We start from the raw sequence: 26,224 nt of genomic DNA on the forward strand, positions 1-26,224 counted from the left end.
CAGTTAGCAGACGACATTTTTCTCCTAACCGAACATAGCAACCGTATGCAGAAGAAGATCGACAAGCTTAAAAAATCTTAAGAAACATCAGCTAAGAAACTAAAATTAAAATAAATGGAAAACAAATAGAGACAGTAGAGTACCTTTACATATCTGAGATCGATCATGGAACAAGGCGGTAGTAGATCAGATGTAGAAAAAAAGAGTAGAACATACATATAACTCCTCAAAGCAAAAATAGTAAATTAGTAGAAAAAAAAATTTAACTATATTAAGAGTACATATATTGTTGTATGACGCAGAATCTTGGAGACAGAAAGAAACAACTACCAAAAAATTACAAACCTTTATAAATTGATATACATATGATAAAATAACAAATACAGAACTCTGGAGAAGACAAAACAAGAGAAAATAACAGTCACGATTAAAATTAGGAAATGGAAGTGGATTCGACATACACTAGGGAAACACCAACATAATATAACAAGGTTCTCGAATAACAACCAGATGGAAGAAGAAGAAAAAGATGAAGACCGAATAATAGCTCGAGAAAAACTGTAACAAGAGATCATGAAAAAATTTGCCTGATATTGAGAAAGGTCAAAATGAGAGCGAGAAATAGAGAGAACTGGAAACAACTTCTAGAGGAAATTTTTAAGGAATAAAACAGAAGAGGGTGCACAGATACAGTCAATCAGCCATATTTCACCTTTGGCTAAGATACTCAAGAGCGCCCAATACTCCATAAGAAAGGAATGCAGTAGTTGGAGAGAGAAATACACGTTACGATAAGATGTTTAAAACTGGTTTATCAACGTAAATTCAATTTAGAGCGATATTTTAAAAATTATCAGTCATACAGTTTCTGTTAATATATCTGCATATTTTCCCATTTGTCGAAAATTCGACCAGTGAAAAAATGTTGCTTCCCCGTCCATTTCCGCGCTTATGGCCAAGGCGCTAAAATAAGATAATAGCAGTAGTCGTTTCCTACTTTGCAAACTGTATACAAATGGTGTATTTATGCTCTAATCCGAATTTATTACCGACTAGCGAATCAGCAGAGCCTTAATGTGAACATTATTCAAATTTTTGCCGCGCTAACGGTCTTCACTATGTAAATAGAGCTATAGAAACAAAGTTTCTTTCACGAAGCCTATTTCCGAACGGTTACACACATAAAAAGGAGAATGTTAATAGATCGTAAATGTTTTACAAGGGTTCTGCTAATACAAGAAACTTCTTTATTGAATTATCCAGAGCAATTTATTCGTCGGTTTTAGGATAGGCAAAAAATAAAGTCCAATAAAGCCAGGCTATTGTTGTCGCATATTAATAAATACCGTCCTTATCATATTTTTATTATCGTAGTATCGAAGTGTTTTTCTTCTACATAATAGTTGGGAAAGGTGGAGGAATTTTACTAACTTAAGCAAAAACCGCCTTTTTGGTTGTTACAAAAAAATAACTATATAACTATATTATACGTAGATTCAAACGATAAACACATATTCTGAAATAACTATGAATTCTATTTTTTGGATGGTTCGTAAAATTACCTATCTATGTGGGTAATCTGGCGCAGTTTATAGGGAAGCAGGCCTACAGAAAAAGAAAAACGCCAGACAATGTTGCGATCACCGTACCATCAGTCTAATGTCCCACATACTAAAAGTATTCCTAAAGATTATTCAGCGTAGAATATATAAAAAGTTAGAAAAAGATTTTGGACAAACTTAGTTCCGATTTAGAAATGCTCAAGGAACCAGAAAAGCATTATATGCAATAAATGTGCTAATACAGAGATGTTTAGATGTAAACCAAGACATCTACGTCTGCTTCCTAGATTACAACAAGGCATTCGATACAGTGAAACATAATCCGTTAATAAAACTACTGAAAACAAAGAACATCGACACAAGGGATATAAGAATAATAAATAATCTGGATTATAAACAAGAAGTTGTCATAAGAATAAAAAAAAACGGGTGTGGCAGTCCAGTGGGACTGTCGGTAGAAGTTACACTTCTATACACGCATTCGCCGTTACAAATTTATTTGGGAGTCGATCTGCTCAATCATTACATATGTAATGCTATAGGTGAGACATAGCAAAAAGAGAAACAGAATTAATAACAACTTACTCACAATTAATAAACAATATTTGACCTGTAATAGGAGTATAGTAAATGAAGGATTGAATCAATATTTTGATGAAAATGTATATTTTTATTTTCATATATGTATGAAAGGAGTTGAATGCAAAAAATTTTTTACACATACTCTGCAGTAAAATTCATTGTTTATTTTGTTATTAATAAAAAAATACAATACAATACACTGCAACATAATTCAATATAATAATACCATACAAATTAAAATGCAATATTCATAAGTATTTAAAAATGACAATAATATACATAAAAAATACACTACAATACAGTGCAACATAATTCAATATAATAATACAATACAAATTAAAATGCAATATTCATAAGTATTTAAAAATGACAATAATATACATAACTTTTCTACTTACGCATTTAATTTACCATGTAATAATAATAAGTCCTCCCCGACTGGGAATCGAACCCCGGTCTCCCGCGTGACAGGCGGGGATACTATACTACCGAGGACGTGACACAAACGTCTAGTTCCTATTTCAAAATTGACAGTTCTGGGTCATACAGTGATTTATTGAGATTATTATTTTGAAATACAAAAGACTAATATAATCATGAACATTTAATAAATAATACAAAACATATTACATAAATAATAATATTAATAAATATTTTATTATATACGAGTATATAATATTATATGTATATATAATATATATAATATTAAATATATATACAAAAGGAACATTTTTATATTCGAGAGAGGAAGAGAGAGAAAATATATCTTCTGTCTCTCTCTGACTCATTATCTTACATATGTAATGATTTCACAGATTCACTCCCATACAAATTTCCAACGTGGAGCGCGCGTATAGAAGTATAACTTTAATAATTTAAAAACTAATAAAATAAAAATCAAGAGGTGTTAGACAGGGCTGTGTTTTGTCGCCATCACTGTTTAATGCATACTCAGAGAAAAAATTCAAAAAAGTATTAGAAGATGAAGTAGCAGTCATAAAAGTAAATGGCCTACCCATACGTGAAATTAGATATGCTGATAACACAATACTAATAGCAGAAAATATTACAGATCTACAAAGAATTTTAGATAAGGTTGTTGCAGCAAGTTAAGAATTTGGTCTGTCACTAAACATAAAGAAAACAAACTTCATGGTTATGTCAAAGAAAAAAAAATTAGATACATCAATCTACACGTAAATAATAAGACGATAGAACGATTTCAGAATTATAACTATTTAGGGGCAAACATTAATGAAACAAACGGTTATACCAAAGAAATCAGAGTTAGAATAGAAAAGGCTAGAAGTGCATTGAATAATATGAAACAAATATTTTGTTGTAGAGACCTCAGCCTAAATCTTAGAAAACGAGTACTAAAGTGTTATGTATTTTCTGTTCTTTTGTATGGTGTGGAGTCATGGACTTTAAATAAACAATATCTCAATAAATTGGAAGCATTTGAAATGTGGACATATCGAAGAATGCTGAGAATCTCCTGGACAGACAGAATAACCAATGAAGAAATACTAAGAAGAATAGAGAACAGCGGAAAGATACTGGATTCCATCAAAATAAGAAAACTACAATATCTGGGTTATATAACGCGTGGTGACAGATATGAATTCCTAAAATTATTAATGCAGGGAAAGATTCAAGGAAAGCGCATCATAGGTAGAAGAAGAATGATATGGCTGAGAAATCTCAGAGAATGGTTTGAATTAAACTCAGCTGAACTCTTTCGGGCTGTAGTGTCAAAAGTTAGAATAGCAGTGATGATTGCCAACCTTCGTTGCGGAGATGGCACGTAAGAAGAAGATAGGGAAATTTGTTATTACAAATACAGATAGGGATTGTTAATACAAAAAATATTAAAAGTTAAACTGAGTATTTATTCAACGCCTATGACATTATATTCAAACTTTAAACCTTCTTTCACAGTGCATGGGCCCAAGTCAAACAAGATGCACAATGCACATGACTCGCCACAAACCAATGTTCTCTGGCCTAGTTGGATCCACATCGTCTAGTTTCTATTTCATCATCACAGGTGTCTTTCTCGTCGTCATATACCGATGCCTCCATTTCATTAGTTTGACATGTAATCTTTTAACATGGGTTCATTTTTGGCCTCTTCGCAAAACATCTTTTCTCTATCTTATAGCTATTATCTCCTTCTCGTTTCTTTCTTTAAATCAGCTTCTTCGAGAAACTCCTTCATTGGAGTGGAGCATAGGATTTTAAAACGCTTCTTTGACACGTTCTAGATTTTGTAAATTGTATGGAATTTTGGTATTGGTAACAAAATAGTGAAAATCTTCTTCTTTAAATTTATTTGGGCAGAAAAATACCAGCAGATCTAAAGCTAATAATCCCTTTTTCCATTGTAGCAACTATCAGACAGGATTAGTTGAAAATCTCAGCTAACTGAAAGTTAGTTATTCTCTGATGTGGATGTGCTCCGAGTTTACATTCTTTATTATTGCCTCCCTTAAGAGGGCTAAAGAAAAACGAGAGATCGTGTGTCTGTAGCCTATGGAAAGTTTGCGGCGCTATGGGTATGAATTGAATTAGCTTTACACACTGAATATCATCATCATCATCATGCAACCCTCTGCGTCCAAAGTTGGACATAGCCTCCCCTAAATCCTTCCAGTTCTGTTGGTTTTGAGCTTCTTGCAGCCAAATCTCGGCGATTCTTTTGACGTCGTCTGTCCATCGTGTAGGTAGACATCGTCATCTGCTTTTTCTGTCAGCTCGTGGTCTTCAAACTTTAATTTTTTGGGTCCACCGCCCGTCGTTCATTCACTCTGCCCAGTTCAGTTGAGTCATTCTATACGCTCTATGACATCTGTGACGCCTATCCTTCTTCTTATTTCTTCGTTTCCAACTTTGTCTCTGAGAGTCAGTCCAAGTAGCGAGCGTTCCATTCGGCTTTGGGCTACTCTGAGAGTTTAGTTGGTGTAACCTGGGTTAAAGAAAGTGTTTCGACTCCGTAAGTCATGACTGGAAGCACATATTGGTCGAACGTCTTCTTTTTCAACTAATTTGGCATGTTGCTCTTGAAGATGTCTGATAGAGCTCCATATGAGGCCCATAAAAAGTGATTATTTTTTGCAGTTCAGCAGTTTGGTTGTCCCTAGCAATTTGGATTTCATGACCTATATATTTATATTTATAAACTAATCCTACTTTGTAGCAGTCGACTTTTGGATTTTCTCTTGGTAGCAGAATACCTTGGCACATTGAATATATACCCAGTGAAATATGACTGGTGCAATCGTCATTAAAGTGCTTTAACGACTCGTAAAATGGCTCATTATTTATCCATAAAACGGCCATTGTTGGAGCAGCGATATATTGCACCTATTGGGCCATTACTTTGAAGTTAAGCATTCATCCTCTTCCTGGAGAAGGTAAGCATCGGTGCAATGTATCCTCCAAAACGTATTCATCGCACAAACTATTGTAACGATCTTCCCTCTTTCCAAAGAGATTGCAGAACCTACTTTTTCAGTCCATTTGGGCCCAAATTTGTACATTCAATCTGCATTAAATTCATATTGAGTTTAGACATGGATCTTTGATTCATCCTTATTTTGTAACGAAGAGTCGGCTAGGAGCGACCAATAACATCTACAGCTGTTTGAAGTACCTCATCTGCAATATTGCCACGAATAGGCACTTTTCGAACATATGTTCTAGGCATTTGCAATTAAATAATTAGCCTTAAGTCTTGTTTTCTTTTATTTTTGTAGCAATTTTTTGTAACAATTATAGGTTATCGAGTAATTTTACTCGGCGTAAAATTACCCTCATTTTATGCGCAATATTACTCCACACGATCATAGCTACTTAAATGTTATAATGGTATTAGAAAAACTATTATAATTATGAAATTAACAAGAAAATTACTGTAATAATTGCAGCAATCTCTCTGTCCACCAGCTGGTATTCTTTGTTAGACATTTGGACTTGCGCACATGTCACCAGCTAAGACCTTTATATTTGAATCGACTCTGCATATAATTACCCGCTGCGTAAAATTCCCTGTCCTCCCCCAAATACCTATAAAATTAAAAACAAAGACCAAAATAAAAACAATATTGAAATGAATTAGGTTAAAGTGCAGTAAAAAATTGTACATCAAAGAAACGTTATTTGATCAGTTTTTTTATAAGTATGTTATGTTCTAGGTATGGTTCCAAAACCGACGGGCGAAATGGAGGAAAACGGAAAAATGTTGGGGTAGGAGTACAATTATGGCCGAGTACGGACTCTATGGTGCAATGGTGCGACATTCGCTTCCTCTTCCGGAGACAATCCTCAAGAGCGCCAAGGAAAACGAAAGCGTCGCTCCCTGGCTGTTAGGTAATGTCTGTATTCATTTTTACCTGATGGCAATTTTATAACAACCACCGAGATCAATTTGACATTGTGTGTATATTTATTTTGTTTCATAACAATGCTTTATCATTGTGGAATCTATTTTGTCAAGTAATAGACAGAGATTTCGCAACATCCTTTGTTTACAGTAACAATACCGAAGAATGTCATTATTTCATTAATTTGAAATATAAATTAAACACTAATACCAAATATATACACATTGCTAGACGTTTAATGCCTAATTACGTTTTAAATAAGTAAATAATAATTATAATGATACATTATCAACTTCGCGCCAAAACAAATAAGCGCCCTCTGTGGGAGATGAAAATAATCACTAACTTGCCGTATACTGCAAATAATTACGGGAACTTCTAGTTCAAAATATCAACGAATATGCTCATTCAATTGATTTGTTGGTAATATCATGCTTTTGTTTACATGGTTTTTGTTGAATTCATCATTTTTTATCGGTGTTCCTCAATACGAGCAACCAACATAAATTAAGTTCTGCTTTAAAGTCGATAAAAGTTGTGCGTAAACTATTCAAAAGATACAAAAGTTCTTTGTAGATAAAAGGGGGAGTAAAACACAGGTAAAAGAATAAGTATATCATTTTAACAATGGCCACACGTTTGTTGACATGGATCAGCGTAACACCAAAAACTACTAAACGTGTGAGACTTGTGATTGAAGAAGCTGGTCGTTTAGCTGTAGTGAAATGACTAGAAAGCAATTTTCGCTATTTCAATTTCAATTTCAAAAACTTGAGTTTGAGCCGAATGACAATAAATAGTCGGAGAGTTACGGTTCCTCAATAGGAAGACGATCAGTAGGAAGACCACGAAAACGATGGAACGACAGCTTACTGGACGTACATTAAAAAGCAGACAGAGTCATGTCTACCTAAAGCGATGAATAAGAAGAAAAAGAAGAAGAGTTCGAGAATAATGGATAATTTGAGATGACTCCGTTGTGTACCAAATTCGTGCAAAATTGTTCAGAGTGATCAAAACATTCGCTTAGAAGCCGCTCTGCACAACTAAGAAATGGTTGATACTAGTGAAAATGTGTTTTAACATATCCTTGCCGTTGATTAGTTGAGGGTTTAAGCTTATATCCCCGAAAAAACAAACAAGAGTATTAGTAATGGAGATAAACCAAGAATTGTCTGATCAAGTTTAAAAAGATTACGTAATGTAGTGTGAAAAATGTTTAATTTTTGGCGACCGTCGATTGATTTCTTTATTACAATAAAGCCCCAGCACATTGATTGAACCTTACGGAAGAATCTTTAACAAAATGTATCATTTTACTCTGTCTGCAACAGTTCTGAAGACTTCTATTGTTGTTTGTCCAATACTCCAATAATTCCAATACTTTAAATTTTTTAACCAGGATGTGCCTAGTCTCCTCATTTCTCTTGTTACTTTCACTTTCCCTTGTAGAACCAATCGCATCACCTCATATTTTTCATGATATAGTACGTGACCACTTTAGCTTATTTTTCTTTCCTTCATATTGTTAAGTATTTCTTTTCTCTTTCTTAAGATTTTCTCCCGAGTTTGTTCCGTGTTGTGGTCATAGCATTTTCCACATTCTTTTTCTTCTCTCTCAGTTAATTGTATCTAATACTTTCTCTAAAGCTTTTTCTTTAACGTAGATTTTTTCGTATTTAATCTTGTCCTCACTGACAATTATGGTTTTCGTTTTCTTTTGTGTTCAGAGCCATTTGACTGAGCCTGAGACTGCACTAGTATTCCGGTAATTGATATGTCTTCTAGTGTCTGTTGAAATATCTCTTCTGAGCACATATTAATACGTAAAGGGGAGTATAAAAAATATAACATAAAATAATATAAAGAAGATATTTTCTTGTGATTTTGTCATCAATTGCATCGGCACCATATTAATCTCTAAATGGTTTGGCGATACTTCTTAAGCAACTGCATCTTAACTTGTTGGAGAGATTGATTAATATATTGAATTGTGATGTATCTAGTTTATTGTTTATTTAATTAATTACAATGGTATAGCGTATCGATGGCATTACTTATCTATATTAGTTCGTGTTCACATTACGAATATCGACTAGACTGAAATACGAGTAATGAATGAATACTCGACTACCTCCATTGCTGGTCTATTTACGAGTATATAAAATATTAGTTAATATATCAAATAACGTTTATAAAAAGGTGCTGAGTATTCAAGGCCAACTTGAAGTGTAGTGAAAGTATTATGAAACAAAACAATAGATACGTGTGCTCTAGTTTCTAACCTAAGTGGGTAAACAATGTACGTAATTTATAATAAATATTTTTTCGGGATTTTTTCTGAATCTTTAATATTTTAACATCTCACGACATAAATACGTATAGATATCTCTTTAGATTTTATTGGTCTACTCGTATTATGGCTTTCTGATATCAGTATATCTTAATATATATTCTTCTTTATGTTCTTAAAAAAGAAAGCAGACTAAAAAGAAGAAGTGGTTTGATGACGAATATGATAGTCTTAAAGTTAAAGAACCAGGCTAGACAACGAATTAAACAACATTTAAAGGAACAAAACATACTTACTAAAAACGAAGTATCCAGAGTGAAGCGAAAAAAAGACGATAAGAGCCAAAAAAGGGCATACAAAGAAATAATTCTCGACGAAGTAGTCTGAAGAATGAAGTCTGAAGGTAAAAAATATTTTAAAAATGGATTTAAACCAAGAGTTGGACTATCATAGTAAATAAAGAAGGTAACCTGATTACAGGTGAGGTTGAAGTGATACAGATCTGGAGAAGATACTTTGACAGCTGCTAACCGTACAGGCAGATGAAGCCAGACAAAAATTTGTGTATCTCACGGCCGATCCCATAGTAGAAGAACCTACAGTGGAAGGAGTGTCTAATTGCAAACTAAAAAATAACGAAACTCAAGGAAACGACACTGGATCTGCAGAATATTTAAACAATGAAGGAAAAACTTTGGTACATACGTTTTATCGGCTCATTTGCTAAAGTTGGAAAAATAATTAGAGTTAACCCCCTGGAAAGAAAGTGTTATTTTATCAGCCAGATTTATTAAAAATATTAAAGTTATCTAGTTCAAATTTAAGAACTGTAATGCATTTTAATTATATGTTAATTACAAAAATTAATATTGATTCATGTATATCCGTTTCGAATACAAAGTATAAAAAATTGATCCTAATATAAGAAACTAAATTGATTTTAAAATTCTCGAAACTTAAAATCAATTTGTAAATGTGGGTTGTTATAAAATTGCCAGAATATGGTACTATTTACTGATGGTGTTATTTGAAGTCAAATATTTAAATAAACATCGTATTAAACCATTTTTCAACGATGTTCTCATCATCATAATCATCATCATTATTATTATCATAAGCCTTACCAGTTAATTACCAAATAAGTTTATAAATATGGCAACACTGTCCTTTTTTAGTTCTTTTGAAGGTTATACCAATGTTTACCCTTTTTTGATAATCTGTACAGGTTCCAAAAAGAAAGTAAAGCTTGTCTAATTGGAGACGCTTTCAATCTATCCCCCACGGTGTAAGAGAAATGCAAGTCTTCAGTAGTACTTACTCGCGGATGGGAATTGGTTACGCTTTCACCAGTTAGCAACAAGCAGTTAAAAAATTGAAAACGCACATATTTAAAAAAAAAAGTAAAAAGATAAAATTAAAATTTAAAAAAATGTTACAAGGTTATCTAAGATCAACGGTTTTATCAAATAATCTATATTATGTGTGAACTTACTGCAAGATGACATATTTTAGGCATACTCGAATATTAGTTCTACTTACCTACAATTGGCAAAATGTCAGTCAAAATGATACTTAGAAACAGAAAAATAAAACCTATTTCTTTGGAAAAATCTGACATGCCGCTCCCTTATAAGTAAGTACGTCAATGCAAAACCGTTAATTGTCATTAGTTTGCCATAACTATGATATTCTTCTTCTCTGAGCGCTACAACCCTTTGTGGATTTTGACCTGTTTGCACAATCTTCCATTCTACCCTGTAATTTTCTTCCTCCATTGTCTTGTTCGTGTTTATTGCTTTTAAATGTTAAGGGTTTTCCTACATAGAACTCTTTTAGTGCTTCTTCTTTCCTGAGCTTCCATGTTAGTATTATCCTTACAGTGCAATTATCTGACATTCTACACTCTGAATTAGTTCGTCCATCTTTTGGTTCAACTTAATTCCGCACATAACATCAATGCAATAGGGTGATCTAAAGGTCTTTCTTAGTATTTTGCTTCCAGGTGCTCCCTTTGATTTCTATCTTCGTATGTCCTGTTTCACAGAATAAATAGCCCATTGAATGTCAGATTAGTCACTTACATTTACCTAGTAGGTGGCCGTCCCCTTACTTTCACTATTGGAACGTTTCCGAAGACAATCAATTTTTCTAAATTATCGTTGTAGACAAGTTGTAGATATTTTTGCTGTTAAATAGAAGCCTTTGATGATGAGCAGTCATGGTATTTGAGCACTATTCTACAACATTACGTCTCAAATGCATTTATCCTATGGCGCCCTTCTGATCCAAGGGTCCAAGTCTCGGCATCATACAGAAATATTGCGCAGACTTACTTTTTTTCTAGTAGTATTTTGGTTGATTGGGCGATATATCTGTGAGTCACACTTATTTATGAGTCCACTTCTAGCCCATCTTTTGTCTCGTATCCGTTTTATTCCCACGAGTCAGAATAAATCTGCATCAGAAGTTTTTATGTCATTGTACGTTTTTTAAAATAATCACAGAAATTCCTAGTTTTGAGACTTTGGGTATGCAATAAATATAACAACACATTTTTTTTGAATACCGTTGGCAAATTGTCTCATATGATATTCATATTTTATCCAGATAAAATCAAGAATAGGATTTTTGTAAATAACTCGTTGTTTTTTACTAATAGATTGGGTCAGATCTTTCGTTCAGTACTTAAACTTAACACAGTATCACAAGCCTAGAAGGTTAAAGCTAAAGTTTTAGTTATTCAGACTATCCGCCTCCTTATTTCCTTCAAGGAGCTCATTGATCCGTAGTTACTATAACGGTAACCTTATTAGATGTGCTAATATACCAATAATTCACGATTAAGGTGGTTTTGTAACGAGGTTATTCTTTCAATGGTAATGAGAGGGGATACCCATTTTTTGTCTCTCCATTCTGTTTCTATAGTGTTACAACGAATACTATCAACTCTCTCTAAATTAGTGTAGTAGCATTCTTTGAAATTTGGATAGATAGAAGTATTGTCCGTTTAATTCTCTTTGCAATAGCTCTTTCATACAATGCTGTAGCAGACCAATGGCCAGACCTGTTCTCAATGCTTTTCGAGAGTTTGTAATCCATTTACCTTGCCAAACTATTCTTAGAACTCCATGTTTCATCCAGATAAAAAAAATATCAGTGCCTTCCCTTGTCAATTTAAGTCTCCCACATGTTTCAACGTTTAGGTTTCATCAGGGAAGACTTTGTGAGAGGACTGAATTGAAACAACACGTGTCATCACCAAATTATTCACACTGCCTCTATAAGCACAGATTTTTTATTACGCTTCTTCCAAACGAAGTCTAACTCGAGCAAAATTTTCCACAATTTGCTTCCTGTTGTATTTTGGTAAAGCTTCGTCACTGATTTATGACATTACGTTACATTGATAGCAATCGAAGTATAAATATACTTACTCGTTATTTATCAAGGACCCAGAGTCGATCAAAATATAAAGGAATGTGTGATGGAATTAAACAAAGGATAATATCAATCTTACCTCCTGGCAGAAAGCAGAAGTTAACAAAAAAGTTTCTTAAAAAATGAAGTTTCAAACATATCCTATACAGAACATTGCAGAAAAAATTTCATACTTAAACAGTAAAAAGGAATAGGTATAGCATTTTCTAAGACAATAGTAAAATTTAATAAGCAATGACGTAATATACATTAGGTACATAATAATCAAAACAGATTGATAAACATTGGTACAATTAATAGGAGAAAAATCTTCCATATACTGCGCGAATAAATCTAAAGCATTCATTGGGCATGGGTTTCAAAAAGCTTTTTAGCAGAAGAAGATATTTAATATATTCTCGTATAATAAACCTAATTGAGAGTAAACATTTTTGATGGTATACGTATAAGAGGGATAGAAGATAGGCCCGAGAGAGGTGAAAAATAAGGGTAAGATCAAGTTTTACAAATTACCAAAGGATAAAACACATCCTATTTTAATTACTGGTTTATTAAAACAAGATACACGTTTATGCACAACCTAGTATTTCCATGTTTTATTTGTTAGTTCCGTTTTCCGTTATACACCCTATAGCCGTATTCACTACAACTTCGACCTCTATCGGCGAATCTAGCAGCTAACAGAAGGTCAATACACGATCCACTCGAAAGCTTCCTCTCTGCTTAGTTTTCAATTTCGCCGCCTGATGTCACTAACCGTTACCAAATCTAATAATTTATTTCATTTTTGAGGGCGGTTGTGAAACTTCCTATTGCAATTTTTGAAGGATATGACAAGCAAATGCACAGAAACAGCGTAAGCACCGTAACGGTGAATTTATGAGTTTGCTAGAAATTATGTTTACTATCGTATGACTTACTCGCAGTTTCCGTTGCATAAAAACATAAAATAGATTATAGTTTTCAGTTTCTAAGGATTTATGCGCAAGAAAAGGATATAAATTTAAATAAATTACATTTATGTGATGTTAACTATGTCTACATTTGCATATATGTATTACTAAATATTACATCTTAAAATCACAGTATCTTAAAATTAAGTAATACATAATATAATAGTTTATTCATTAGGTTGGAAGACGAGGAACAATAACTTTGGACTTTGTAAATTTATTTATACGAGATATGATTAAAAAGTCGACACTGCGAAAGTAGTAAAATATTTTGTCGCGAAGTGTTCTCGTTCTTAAAATTTTCTTCCTCTTCGAGTGAATCCTTATGCCTTTCGTCGTCGAATTAGTTATTTTAAGGTTTGTTATCTATCCATTTCTTTATTATCTGCACTTATTACTTTGTTATCTGCACTTATTGCTTTGCTTCCTTCGATTTTCTTTCTTCTTTTGTTTATTTATTTATTCTATTTTATCATGTTTTCCTTGGTCTACCTTTTGTTCGTTCTGTCCGTGCCTCTTAATCAAATGGTTGTGGTTTTTCCTCATTAGATGACCGTACAGGATTATTTCCTCACAATTTTACTAATAGAGGTTCTTGATCTATCTGTTGTTTATTTTTTTCATTTTTGCTATCTATCATTCGGCATAATCTTCATTTCGACCTTTGTCAATTTCATTTCCATAGCTGTTCTTTTGTTTTCTGTATTTATGTAATATTTAACAGGTTGACTGCCAGCCTCTTTTTCCTTACATTGCCAATAGATCAGTTACTGAGGGTTTTTACCTCCGAATTCTTTATAACTGAATCGATTAATTTGAAATTTTGTGTGTTGGTAAATAATTACTCAAGGAACAAAAGTTATATAGTGCCGATGTGCGCTTCCACCTTGGGTGTTTTCCTTTTCGGGGGTGGAAATTTTTTCGCTCAAAATAACCACGCTATTCGATAGAAGGACAAATTTCAAACAAAAAATGTAGTAATATACTTTTTGAGTTATTCGCTGTTGAAAAGTGTCATTTTTCGTTAAAAAAAACATGTTTTTCAAAGGTTTTTTAAGAATAGCTCTGAAACTAAGAGTTTTATCAAAAAAAGTGTAACTGCTAAAATTAAAGCTCATAAAAAAACAAAAAGATTGGCTTTTTAATGAATATTTTTAGTTCAATATTAACTGAGTTATGGCTGTTCAAAGAAGGTTTGTTTTTGTTTTTGTCTTTCAATACGAGTATTTAACGTTAAATAACGGAAAACGGGTACATTTTAAAATACAATATTTTTAAAAGAGCTTGAAAAGACCTTTAAAATTATTGGTGGTAAAAGTCCTTTGCACCAACTGTACGTGAGATACAATCAAAAAAACGATGGGTTTCTCAAATTTTTGTAAAAAAACGCAATAAAACTAACGTCATGTTCACTAGGATTGAAATAAATTGTTTTCCTTATAGAATTCACTTTATTTTAGTGTTTTTTGTATGATCCAAAAGGTTAGCTACTTTAGAATACCCAGTTTTTGAAAAAAGTATGATTACATTTTTTTTTTTGTAAATATTAAAAAAAATCTTTTTTTTATAATAACTTCAAAACTATAAAAGATACGTAAAAGATGACACAATATTAAAAAATAGGTTTTTTTTTCAACAAAAATTTTCATTTTTTAATTTTTTTTGTAGCTTAAAAAATAACGGAGATATAGTTGGTTGGAGTTTGCTTTATAGCGCATGAACCACTGGTCTCCGACCCTTTGATCCTTCACCCTTTAAACATGAATAGTACTTTTTAGAATAAATTTTGGAGCATGGAAAAATTTTATAATTTGGAGAATTGGAGCATTTCGATGGAACTAATAGACATTTAATATATACGTATGCATCTATGTATACTATGTAATTTTTGTTTAATAAAATGCACTCAAGAAATGTTTTAGACCAATAAAAATATATTAAATTAATTTTTTTAAAAAGGGGTTGGTTGTGAGGGTTGAAATGTTGAAATTATAATAAAAAGATATTTTATATGCAAAAAAATTATTTTCGTTAAATAAAATGCACTCAAGAAATATTTCAAACCGATAAAAATATTTTTTAATTCATTTTTAATTCATTTTTGTCATAAGGGTGGTTGTAAGGGTTGAAAATGTCCAATAAATAAAATATTATTGTATAGCTGGGGTATTAATTTTTATTTGTATTTAAATACATAATTGAAATGTCTCAAGCTGCTACGACTTTTTTTTCATATTATTTTTATAAAAAGTATTAGCTTTTAAGGGTTTTTAAAAGGTTTTAAGGGTTGAAAATTATGAATAATTAATTTTCATATTAGAGAACACATTACAATGTTTATCTTATGCGAATAAACAAGATTTAAATGCATAAAATAATTAAATCCGTGTTTTTCCCAGTTTCTTCAATAAGGAGTAGTTTTCACCCCTTAAAAACAAAAAGCGCACCTAGAGCGTATATAACTTTTGAAGTGGAGGGTAAGATAAGCTTGATTTGAAATTTTCAAAGAAATCGATGCAGTTATAAAAAATTCGGAGGTATTACCATATTTTAAGCCTCAGTAACTGGACTACAAAGAGTCACTTGAGTACCACATATGGTACTCAGTGCAGAAGTTCAAATATTGAGCGATTTATTTAGTACTCAGTATAGCTTACAAAACTGCATGCCGTAATGCCGTGTATCTAAGCAGTCACTCGGCTTGTACATTTTATATGAAGAAATTAAAGTTTTGGCCTCAAAAAACCGTTCCATGATTTTAACCCGTAGCTAGATGGTATTATACTTTTTTTTATAAAGGTCCTTTATCAAAGTGTAATAAAAACGCTTTTTTAGCTTAAATATTTATTTAACAAGTAGCGTAACTCTAAAAAACGGTACAGAAAAATAGTCGACAACTTAACATAAATGCTAATGAAAAATTACTAATGTTTGGCGGCATGCACCTTAAAAAAGCAGCCAAAACACAAATATTTCGGGCAAGCAAAACACTTTGTCCACACACGTGGAGTCTCCTTTTATGCTGTTTGTCTTCCATGCTTGGTAACAATATCCCTATAGCATTGGCTGCAGCAGTTTCTTTTTAGACATTATACTATATTGTGTAAATTATTAGCAAGCATTACACAATCGCGTTGAATAAGCATATCTTTGATAATTTCCTCTCTAAATTGTGTTATTTTTATTGATTTATTTGTCACTTTAGAATGGCACATTTAGTAAAATATCAAAGGCAACTTTTAGGTACCATTTCAATGACCTCCCTGAAAAAGAAATTATACGAGTTCATTTGATCCGATAATTCTATGAAGGCTTTTTCTGCATTATATTCTACCTGCGTTTTAAGTATGTCTTCTCTTCTTTGTATCACATATACCATAGAATGCATATGCATCGAACTTATAGCAAGCACATCTCGCCGATCCTTCCAATTTAAAACCATTACACAATTATCATTTTGCCTTGCAACAATATCACCTTTTTTAGTTTTATTTTAGTAACATCAATTGGATTGCGTTTCCTATTGACTCGAAGTGTCCCTACTAAAAAGGTTTATCCAGTAATTTTTCTGCCAAAGTGACAATATTATAACAATTGTCCGCATATAGTGTTCTACCAAAATCTAAATATGACTCCATTAATTCCATAACCACTTTCAAGGATACCGATAAGCCAGGCTGAGCGTCCTTTCCAGCATAAACTTTATATTGCAAAGTGTAAAAAGAGTCGGTGCACAACTTAAACATTTTAACCCCATACCGATGCCTTCTGTTTTGCAGGTATTGCCTAAAACAGTCTACCTTGAAATGGTAACATCGACTCATCTATACACAGTGACATTTTGGGAATTACACAGTGATTAAACTTATCCACTAGTAAGTCAATAAGGGGCTAAACCTTGTGAAGCCGATCTCCGGGAACCTGTGTTGAATTATCCGAAATATGAAACAAGCTGAAAATAAATGTATATTTTAGTAATTAAAACCTAATATAAAATGTTGTAATAGTACCTCAAAATGAACTCAAATCGGTTTCTGGCCATGTAGTCTGTCAGTTTGCTATTATATAATTGTGTGTTTTTCCAATAATGAGCCAGAAAGGGCATATCTACTAAACCCATTCACATAGCTATGCCTAAAAAGTATGCATTTCTTGTCGATTTGTCAGTACCCAGGTTTTAATTCTTGCACTTCTCTTTATATTGGGTCTTCCAAGATATTGTTGAGCATAATTGTTTGTTTGATTTACTAACAGGGACTCAACAATATGGACTTAATATAAACGTTAAGAAGACAAAGCTTATAATAATTAGCAAGAAAAGGATAACAGAAGGTCAACTCTACTTCAACCAATCCCCTGTAGAAAGATTGACGCACTACAACTACCTCGGCACCATAATACATGAAGAATGGTTTAACAACCAGGAGATTAGAGCACGCATCGGAAAAACTAGATCCACCTTCTTCAAGAGTCACAACCTCTCTCATGATACAAAAGTAAGAATGCTGCGATGCTACGTTTTCTCTGTCCTTTTTTATGGTGTTGAATCGTGGACCTTAAACGAAGATATGGGCAGAAAACTGGAAGCATTTGAGATGTGGCTATATCGGAGAATAAGATCCCGTGGACTGACCAAGTCACAAATGAGGAGGTCCTCAGAAGAATGAATAAGAACCCAGAGGTACAGACCACCATCAAATCTCGAAAGTTATAATTCTTCAGACATATTATGCGAAATGAATCCAGATATGCTCTCCTTCAAGCCATCCTGCAAGGAAAAATATTTGAAAAACGAGGTCCAGGAAGAAAAAGAACATCTTGGTTAAAGAACCTCAGAATCTGGTTCAATACAACATGAATGTGCAACTGTTCTGCGCTGCTGCAATAAGATAAAGATTTCCATGATGATCGCTAACATTCGTAACGGATAGGCACTTCAAGAAGAAGAATTTGGAATTCGTATTATAATTATATTTTTGTATCCTTTGCTGATCAGGTATTTGCCAATCTTCAGATATGGGAACATGCTCAGGTGCTGGATCTTGCTCATTATTTAACTCTTTATTTCTCAAAACTTCATTTTCACTAATTTCCTCACTGTCCGAATCTTCACTGTCTAGTACATACTCTGGGTCCGCTGGGCCACTGTCATGAAACACTGAAATAGACGATGATCCGCTTCGTATTTGTACAGTCTCAAACAAATGCAGTAATATCTTCTCTTCTTTGGAATCCATTATAACAATTTGCAATCGCGACTGTATCGGAAAGCAACAACAGAAAACTAAACTATCTGTTAGAGCTTGCAAAAAGCTTTTTCTATATTTATACTATTATACTAATAGGATAGACATCTATCGTTAGCAACCCCTAATATTCTCAATTTTAGTTTACAGCAATCTGCAGGTCGATAAATATTAGAATATAGTATTTTATTGTGAGTGCCAGAGGTGCGCTCATGACCCCTGATTAAAACATCACTCGTGGGGCTACGAGCACCAACATAGGTACTCAGGTTCAAAATAATAATAAAAATCGTCATGGCCTCATGGGTCAACATGCTCTAGAAGAGCTGTAGCATAAATGGCAAGTTAACTGAATACCACATGTGGTACTCAGTCATGGGAGTCAACCTGTTAAGCTACACTCGCATATGCATAATAACAGATACGACAACTATTATGTTAAAATGTTTAACCCAATAATTTAGTCCACAGAGTTCTATTAAATATCCTAGAGGTCGAACTCCCTTATAGGGAGTTCGATGGATGGATGTACTTGCACTGCTTGTTGTTGTAATTATATACATAAGTATATCCGCAGTAATTAATTAAATAAAAACGTTCAGTCGTGGGAGAAAATAGAGAAGAAAAGTTCCTTACAGCCATTCAACCCATCTAGACCGAAGTGAAATATTAAATCAGCTGGATAGTTATCTTTTTTGTAATTTGATATAAGGTTGAATGCTCGAATAAATGAACTTTGATAAAATAAAGGCAGATATCGAGCACAGTTTTATTAATTAAATCTTGCCCAAGTACCTTTGCTCCCTAGCGCATCTTCAGGGCCATTTCGTCAATTGCGGCCTATCCAACAAGAATAAAATGTCCGGTTTCCATACATAATGTAGCTTCGCCTATTCTTAAAAAATTTTAAAGTGTTTGTCCTTGTGTAGTGTAGTGTGATGTTTAATTTTATGTTTATAACATTTTGTTCTTGTTGGATAGGCCGCAATTGACGAAATGCCCCTGAAGATGCTCTAGGGAGCAAAAGTACTTGGGCAAGATTAAATTAATAAAACTGTGCTCGATATCTGCCTTTTATTTGATCAAAGTTTTTTGTAATTGTTTTGGCATAAAACAATCGTACAAATTCAAGTTGATAAAGCAAGTCTCAAATTTTATTATTCCATGACAAAAAAACATAAATAAAGATAACATAATTCAGATCTTTCAAAATTTTCTTATATTCAGTCAAGTTCAATTTTCAAATTTTTGCGTCTTTATATATTTCGTTTGCTCTTTTAAAACTTTTAAAAATTTCTAAAGGAGTGTGGTTGAAGTGAGGATAGGAAGGTTTGGAGTAGGGTAATCACGCTTGTTATCCTGCACATCTTGCAAAAATCAAAATCTACAATTCAGACTCATGTAAAACATGTCAAGAATAAGGAGATCTTAACCATATTTTTAAGTGTTCCAAATAGTTCCAACAACTTAAATATATTTAAGTTGTTTGGAACCTCGTAAACTCTGCAAATATTTCCTCCGTACCAAATGCATAACCTATTGGCTACGAATGATAAAAGAGTGTATGATTGTCTGATTAAATTTATACATAATGCAAACGTATTACAAACAAGATTTGTTTTTAACCCAATTGTTATTTACCTTCCTTTCCATGACCTATTTCTAGTACTGCCTTAAACAAATATCCAGATGGGTCCTTGGACGAGAAGCGAGTAGTTATAATTTTTGTAATTTCCATTCTATATCATATTAAAATACATTATTTTATGAAAAATTTTGTGGGAAATCCAAATCTGTATTCAGAATTGCATTTAGTTTGAAAAAATAACAAGAAATAAACGAAAGACTGTGAAAAAAGACGTACAATTTCAAAAAAATTGGTAATTTGGCCATTCAAGTGAATGAATTTCATCCTCATATGATTTTGAGATATGATTTTTTAAGAGAAACGAGGTTTTCCGAAATTTCCCAATTTTATTATATAGTTAGCTTATTACCGAGATGGTGTTCAGCGGAAAATTTTACATAGAAAATGTATTTTTGGATATTTTTTGAGCACTTAGAGTCCACTTTGCAAGAAAAAGTAATAAAATACCTACGAAAAAAATTTTTTACTGGGAAAAACTTAAATTAAAGCGCCATTTTGGACCTAGAAGACTGAAATTTCGTAAATGATCATATATTATAGTACAAAATACACCTGTAAAACTTCAACCAAATCACGAGGGCCACCTTACCAACTTTTGCAGAAAACTATAGCTATAAAATGATTATTAGTAAATAGTTTACGTTTATATTAATAACTTATTGTAATTTTGACTTCGACCCCTTAGATATGTTTATTATAATTTTACAAGGTAGAAAATAAACTTTCGTGTTTTTTTTTTATTTTAATTTATTATTTAAACGACATGCTTGGTGTAGAGCTTGATTTTAATTATCATTTCTTATATGTCATTTATCATAAGATCATTTTACTTCAAACATTTCGCCAGAATGTACTAATAAATCATTTAATGTCTAAAAAGATACACGATATAATAAAAACCCCATTACATACTTCGGTTAGAGTGCGTTCTCATTATCCTTCTGCTATCAATATCGATATGAGTCGCATATAGTATTTTTCATATAAAAATGCTTGCACGTCATTCAAGACTTACGACGTCAGAACCCCACAGCGTTGCCAAAACATCAAAATAGTTAGTAAGTGAGGAATTTTTAAAATGTCAACTATTTGTCAAACTACTATATTAACAGTATATACACTTAGTTTTAAGATTCCTGCAACACACTAAAATACATAAGAAAACATTTTAATACAAAATTATATATTCTAAATTTTAAACTTACCTCTTTTAGAGTAATAGTAAAAACGTCCCGCCATTATTTCTTGTTCAAAATAATCTATCTTATATGAAAGCTTATCAGCTTTCTACAGACTATTTAGTTGATTTGGTATAGCACATTGACAATACACAACAATAATTAGTTTTTAAAGCTATTAATCTAAATTTAATATGTATTTATAAATACAATTTATTAATATATAATATATTATGATCAAATTGTGTAAGAAATCAAAACATAAACAAAATTCTTACTAAAAAAAAATGGCAACAACACTTTAAACAATTTTGCCACACGCTGAACTGTCACAAAATTTGAAGTATTCCAGTATCAGTTGCGTACAATTGTCTAATATTATATTTAATTAAAATTAATTTTTTGTGGAATATTAGACTTAAAGAGTTATTTCATAAAATTTATATTATTAATAATAACAAATGTTTTTGGTTATTTAATCAATATAATTCTAAAATTCTCAATATAATGATGATTACATTTTTCTGATTATTATACTTACCATGTTGACGCCTATGAAAGATCGAGCAGTTCCGTATGGGTTTCGTATTATTAGCTATTATTGAACTCTAACCTTGACGTTCTGGAAATTTTAAATATAAGTGACGTCATTTTATATAAATTGTGACGTGCACGCATTTTTATATGAAAAATACTATAATTAATATTAATATTTATGTTTTTTAATTAAAAAGTTTTAAAAGAAAATCTCAGTTATATGAATTTGTATAACATATAAAACATTTGTATTGTGTATGATGAGCATCCGCCCGTCTCTTAAGAATGTATCCCTTATTAGCTACTATGATCCCATCATGTATAAATTTACTCGTTTGTGTTAATAAAAATGCACGAAAAATTTTAAATGTGATGTAAATTTAAGCCACGTTTCTAAGATCGATAAACTTTTTATTAGTCAAATCCCGTATGACTTGTAATCCCAATTTATGACTCTTCCTTTGGAGAAAGTCCTAAGCATCCGTTCTCCATCAAAATTTGGCCAGTTACGTTTATGAATAATGAAGTGGTACTCCTGCATGAACCAAATATTTATAATTTTATATTAACGGAACAAAAACCTAACCTATGATTCATAAACCATTTTATGACTTCAAACAACACACATCCAATATAAAACGGTACTTACCATACAATTTATTATTTCAGGAATGCATCGAAAGTCCCTCGAAGCAGCCGAACACTTAAAAGAAGACAACAATAACAGCGATCATGAAGAAACCACATCTATGCGTACTGAAAACAGCGACACAAGTGCCACCTCGAGCCAACCCCCGATCTCCCAACCAAACCACGTGACTTCAAATACGAGTGGCGAGAAGGAAACGACACCGCCATCATATCCGGAAGATCCCGAAGCGTTCCGGAACAACTCGATCGCCTGCTTGCGCGCTAAAGCGCAAGAGCACAGCGCCAAATTAATGAATCATAATCTGATGATGCAGATTAGGCCTGGCCCGACGACGAATTGTGATGCGAACGCTAATAATCTCCAGGTAGGGAGCCAGGGGGAGGCTCATGGGGTTTTCTGACAGGGAGAAAACGAAGGGTCTGGATAATAAATTATATTGTAATTATTTTTTTAAGTCGTGGTATGTTAGATATTCGGTGTTATTTCTAAATAATAGTAAAGGTATTGTTAGGCGAACTTCTCATTTATTAGAAATTTCTTTCTGTTTATCAAAGCTCTATAAAATGGAGGTAGATTTTACTATACTGTAATTTATAGCTTTTTAATATGGCACATTTTTATACAATATGAAAAAACAAAATGAACAATAAGCTAAAATATTGCGCATTATTTCATTGAGGACCTTTCGACCTCATATAGTTACATAATAAGTCTGGCAAATATTAAATGAAATTAGTCGTCCGAAATTACGCGCCGTAAGTGGTGAAATGTAGCCGAAATCACATGACCATCATAAATTCTAGGAAATTTTGAATTCCATAATTGGCGGCGCCTAAGAAAATATGAATCAGCCTCAGCAGACCAAGACGAGGCCAACCAGTATCCAGCTAAACTTAAAGAACTCATAGAAAGGTAGTGATATAAGCTGGAAAAAGTTTTTAACGAAAAGAATGCCTGCTTGTACCGTCATATCGGAAAATGAGAAATCTGCACCAGGCTTTAAAGCAGCTAAGGACAGGTTAACTATTTTATTTTGTTGTAACGTTTCAGATGATCATATGGTAAAAACGGTTTTTACCTAGCGTTAAGCAATATTTAACATCAAAATCGCTACCGTTTAAACCACTTATTCTTGTCGACAATGCTCCTGGACATCCAGAATCAGTGGACTTAATTGACTACATCCTTTGGATCAGGGAATAAAAGCTGCCTTTAAATGGTATACCTAAGGCGAACATTCAGCCGTATCTTCGACTGTATGGAACTAGATCCTTTATTAATCGTTACCGATAGTTAGAGACAAATACGCATCAACCACCCCAAATCATACATCCAATGCATAATACTACCACGCACACATAGCATCCACTGCTTAAAGATAAAGAAAACAGCAAAAAAACAAAGACAAAAATATATAGAGCAGAAATCAGACCGGTGATAGCATACGGAGCGGTGTCTTACGAAAAAAGATAAAGAAAAAGTAAGAATTATTAAAAGCAAAATTATAAGAATAAAAAGCCCAATAAACCCTGAACAAGGAGAATATAGAAGTCTAATGAAGCATGAGGGGTCCAGGGAGGAGAAGACACTCGTGACTCCAAAACTTGCGGCAATGGTTCGGATTTTCATCTGCTGAACTATTCAGATCTGCCGTAAACAAAGTCAGAATAGCCATGTTGATTGCCAACGTTCGGAACAGACAAGGCACATGAAGAAGAAGAAATGAAGCATGAAATAAGAAATAGAAATATAACCGAAGAAGAAGACATAGTAAAATTTATTAACCCACAAAGACTGAAATAGTTTGGACACATACAAAGAAGAGAAGAAGACGCACTTTTTAGGAATATAACAATCCTGAAACCAGTAATAAACAGACCAAAAGGAAGACATGTTCGCATGTTTTAAATAACGTTTTTGACGATTGACCATTTAGAATATAATTCCCAATAAAATATTAAATAATACCAGATAATTTAATTTTTAACTTTCAACAAAAATGTAATACATATATGACATATGATATGTATAAATTTAATGGTAATACGATATTTACAGATAGCGCGGCTAAGGAACTTTAATCTAAGGGGAAATACATAATTTCTTTGTCGGAAAAGTGTTTAGATAATAAATATTGATCATTTTTCAATGATATGTGTGGATGGAACCTTATGTTCCTGCAAATGCGTAACATTGTTTATTTGGTATATTATATTAGTATAATATACATAATGTAGAAATAGTACATAATGTAGAAATTAAGTTAAAAAATTTACCACAGGAGCATGCAGCAGTAGTGCCATCTCTAGGATCAGAAACAAATTAATTGTGGTGAAGATCAACCTTAACTTGCATGGTATAGAACAAGAATGATAAAACAATCTAACAAATTAAAGAAAATTTGGGGCTTGAGAAATAAAGAATTTAAAAAATTTTTGATAGGTACTCTGATTTCAAAAATGCAGTAGCGCAACTAGAATTTGCCTCTGGCGGGGGGGGGGGGTTTGGTTGGTTACCGAAATTTTTTTTATGATATTACCTCCATTTTGAGTCCTTAAAATGTGTGAGTAACAGTGTCGGAATAGGGTCCTGGTGAGGGGGGTTTTAAGACCCCCCCCCCGCCCCGGGTGCGCCACTGCAAAAATGACTTTTTTCATAATAGTTTTTTTTGGAATCGATTGTATAATTTTAACCTCGAAAAGATATACAAAAAGGCACTTGAGAATCATCAGCCAGACAGTAAATATGATAGATCATGCCATTGTAGACTTAAGACACCAATCCAATATAATAAACGTCCGCACCAGAAAAGGGGCAAATCCGGATTCTGATTTCTACTGGGTCGAAAGTAGGTTAAGAGCCAGCATTTTAAACATTTAAAAAATGAAATAGTTTCTAAACATGAACGATACAATGTAGAGGGACTCAAAAGGAATAGAAGGACAAAAATAAAGAATATAAACAAAATATAAACATCAAACTAGAAAACAGACTAAAACATGAAAACATAAATAAAGCGTGGGAAGGAATGGGAAACAACATGAAAGAAGCAGCAAAAGAATTACTAGACTAAAAGGAAAACAAAGAAGAACAAGAACGAATGACTATTTTGACGAAGAATGTCAAAGTATAACGGAAAGAAAAAACAGAGCATATTTACTGATGCAACAGGGACACAGGACCCGACAAGCAGAGGAGAAATACAGTGTGTAAAAGCCAAATGGAATAAATTCATTATTTGGGTTACTGTACATATTTATAAAAAATCCAGAAACACGTCAAATGTAAATTATAACTTGACATTCTTTAACGTGAAAATGCAACCCCTACATTTAACCCCCTTAGAATGACAGGTACAACCCCCAATTTTTAAAATAGGAAGTATAGGCTTGTGATATATCGTTTGAAAGGTCTTTTCATTCTCCATTCAAAAATGTTGTCGCTTTTAAGTTTATTAAGATTAATTAAGATAAAATAAATTAAAATCATGTGGTTACCGAAATTCGCTACAATACAATCAAAAACTAAAATGTAATGCAAAACGTAATAAAATGGAGAACACGAAAAAGAACTATGAATGTTAATGAAGTAGATGTTCAAAATGTTCACCGCGAACGTCTTGGCAACATCCAAATCTCAAATAAAACTGTCTTCTAACATTCTAATCGCAAGCGTTATTCGTTCTTTTATGTCATTTAAATCAGAAGGTTTAGTTTTGTACACATGGCTCTTCACATATCCCCATAAAAA

At 32.7% G+C, this 26,224-nt stretch overlaps 1 protein-coding gene across 1 annotated transcript in view; it reads left to right on the forward strand.

The window, feature by feature from the left end:
- The window catches only part of LOC140437714 (uncharacterized), a 312,507-nt gene extending 289,168 nt beyond the window's left edge, over positions 1-23,339 (forward strand). The window contains exons 5-6 of the mRNA XM_072527378.1: positions 6,341-6,515; positions 22,492-23,339. Of these exons, the coding sequence (XP_072383479.1) occupies positions 6,341-6,515; positions 22,492-22,874 (558 nt within the window). The 3' untranslated portion in view covers positions 22,875-23,339. The remainder of the gene's footprint in view (positions 1-6,340; positions 6,516-22,491) is intronic.
- The last annotated feature ends 2,885 nt before the right edge of the window (positions 23,340-26,224 follow it).

The sequence above is a fragment of the Diabrotica undecimpunctata genome, chromosome 3, assembly GCF_040954645.1.
Source record: "Diabrotica undecimpunctata isolate CICGRU chromosome 3, icDiaUnde3, whole genome shotgun sequence".
Classification (NCBI taxonomy): Eukaryota; Metazoa; Arthropoda; class Insecta; order Coleoptera; family Chrysomelidae; genus Diabrotica; species Diabrotica undecimpunctata.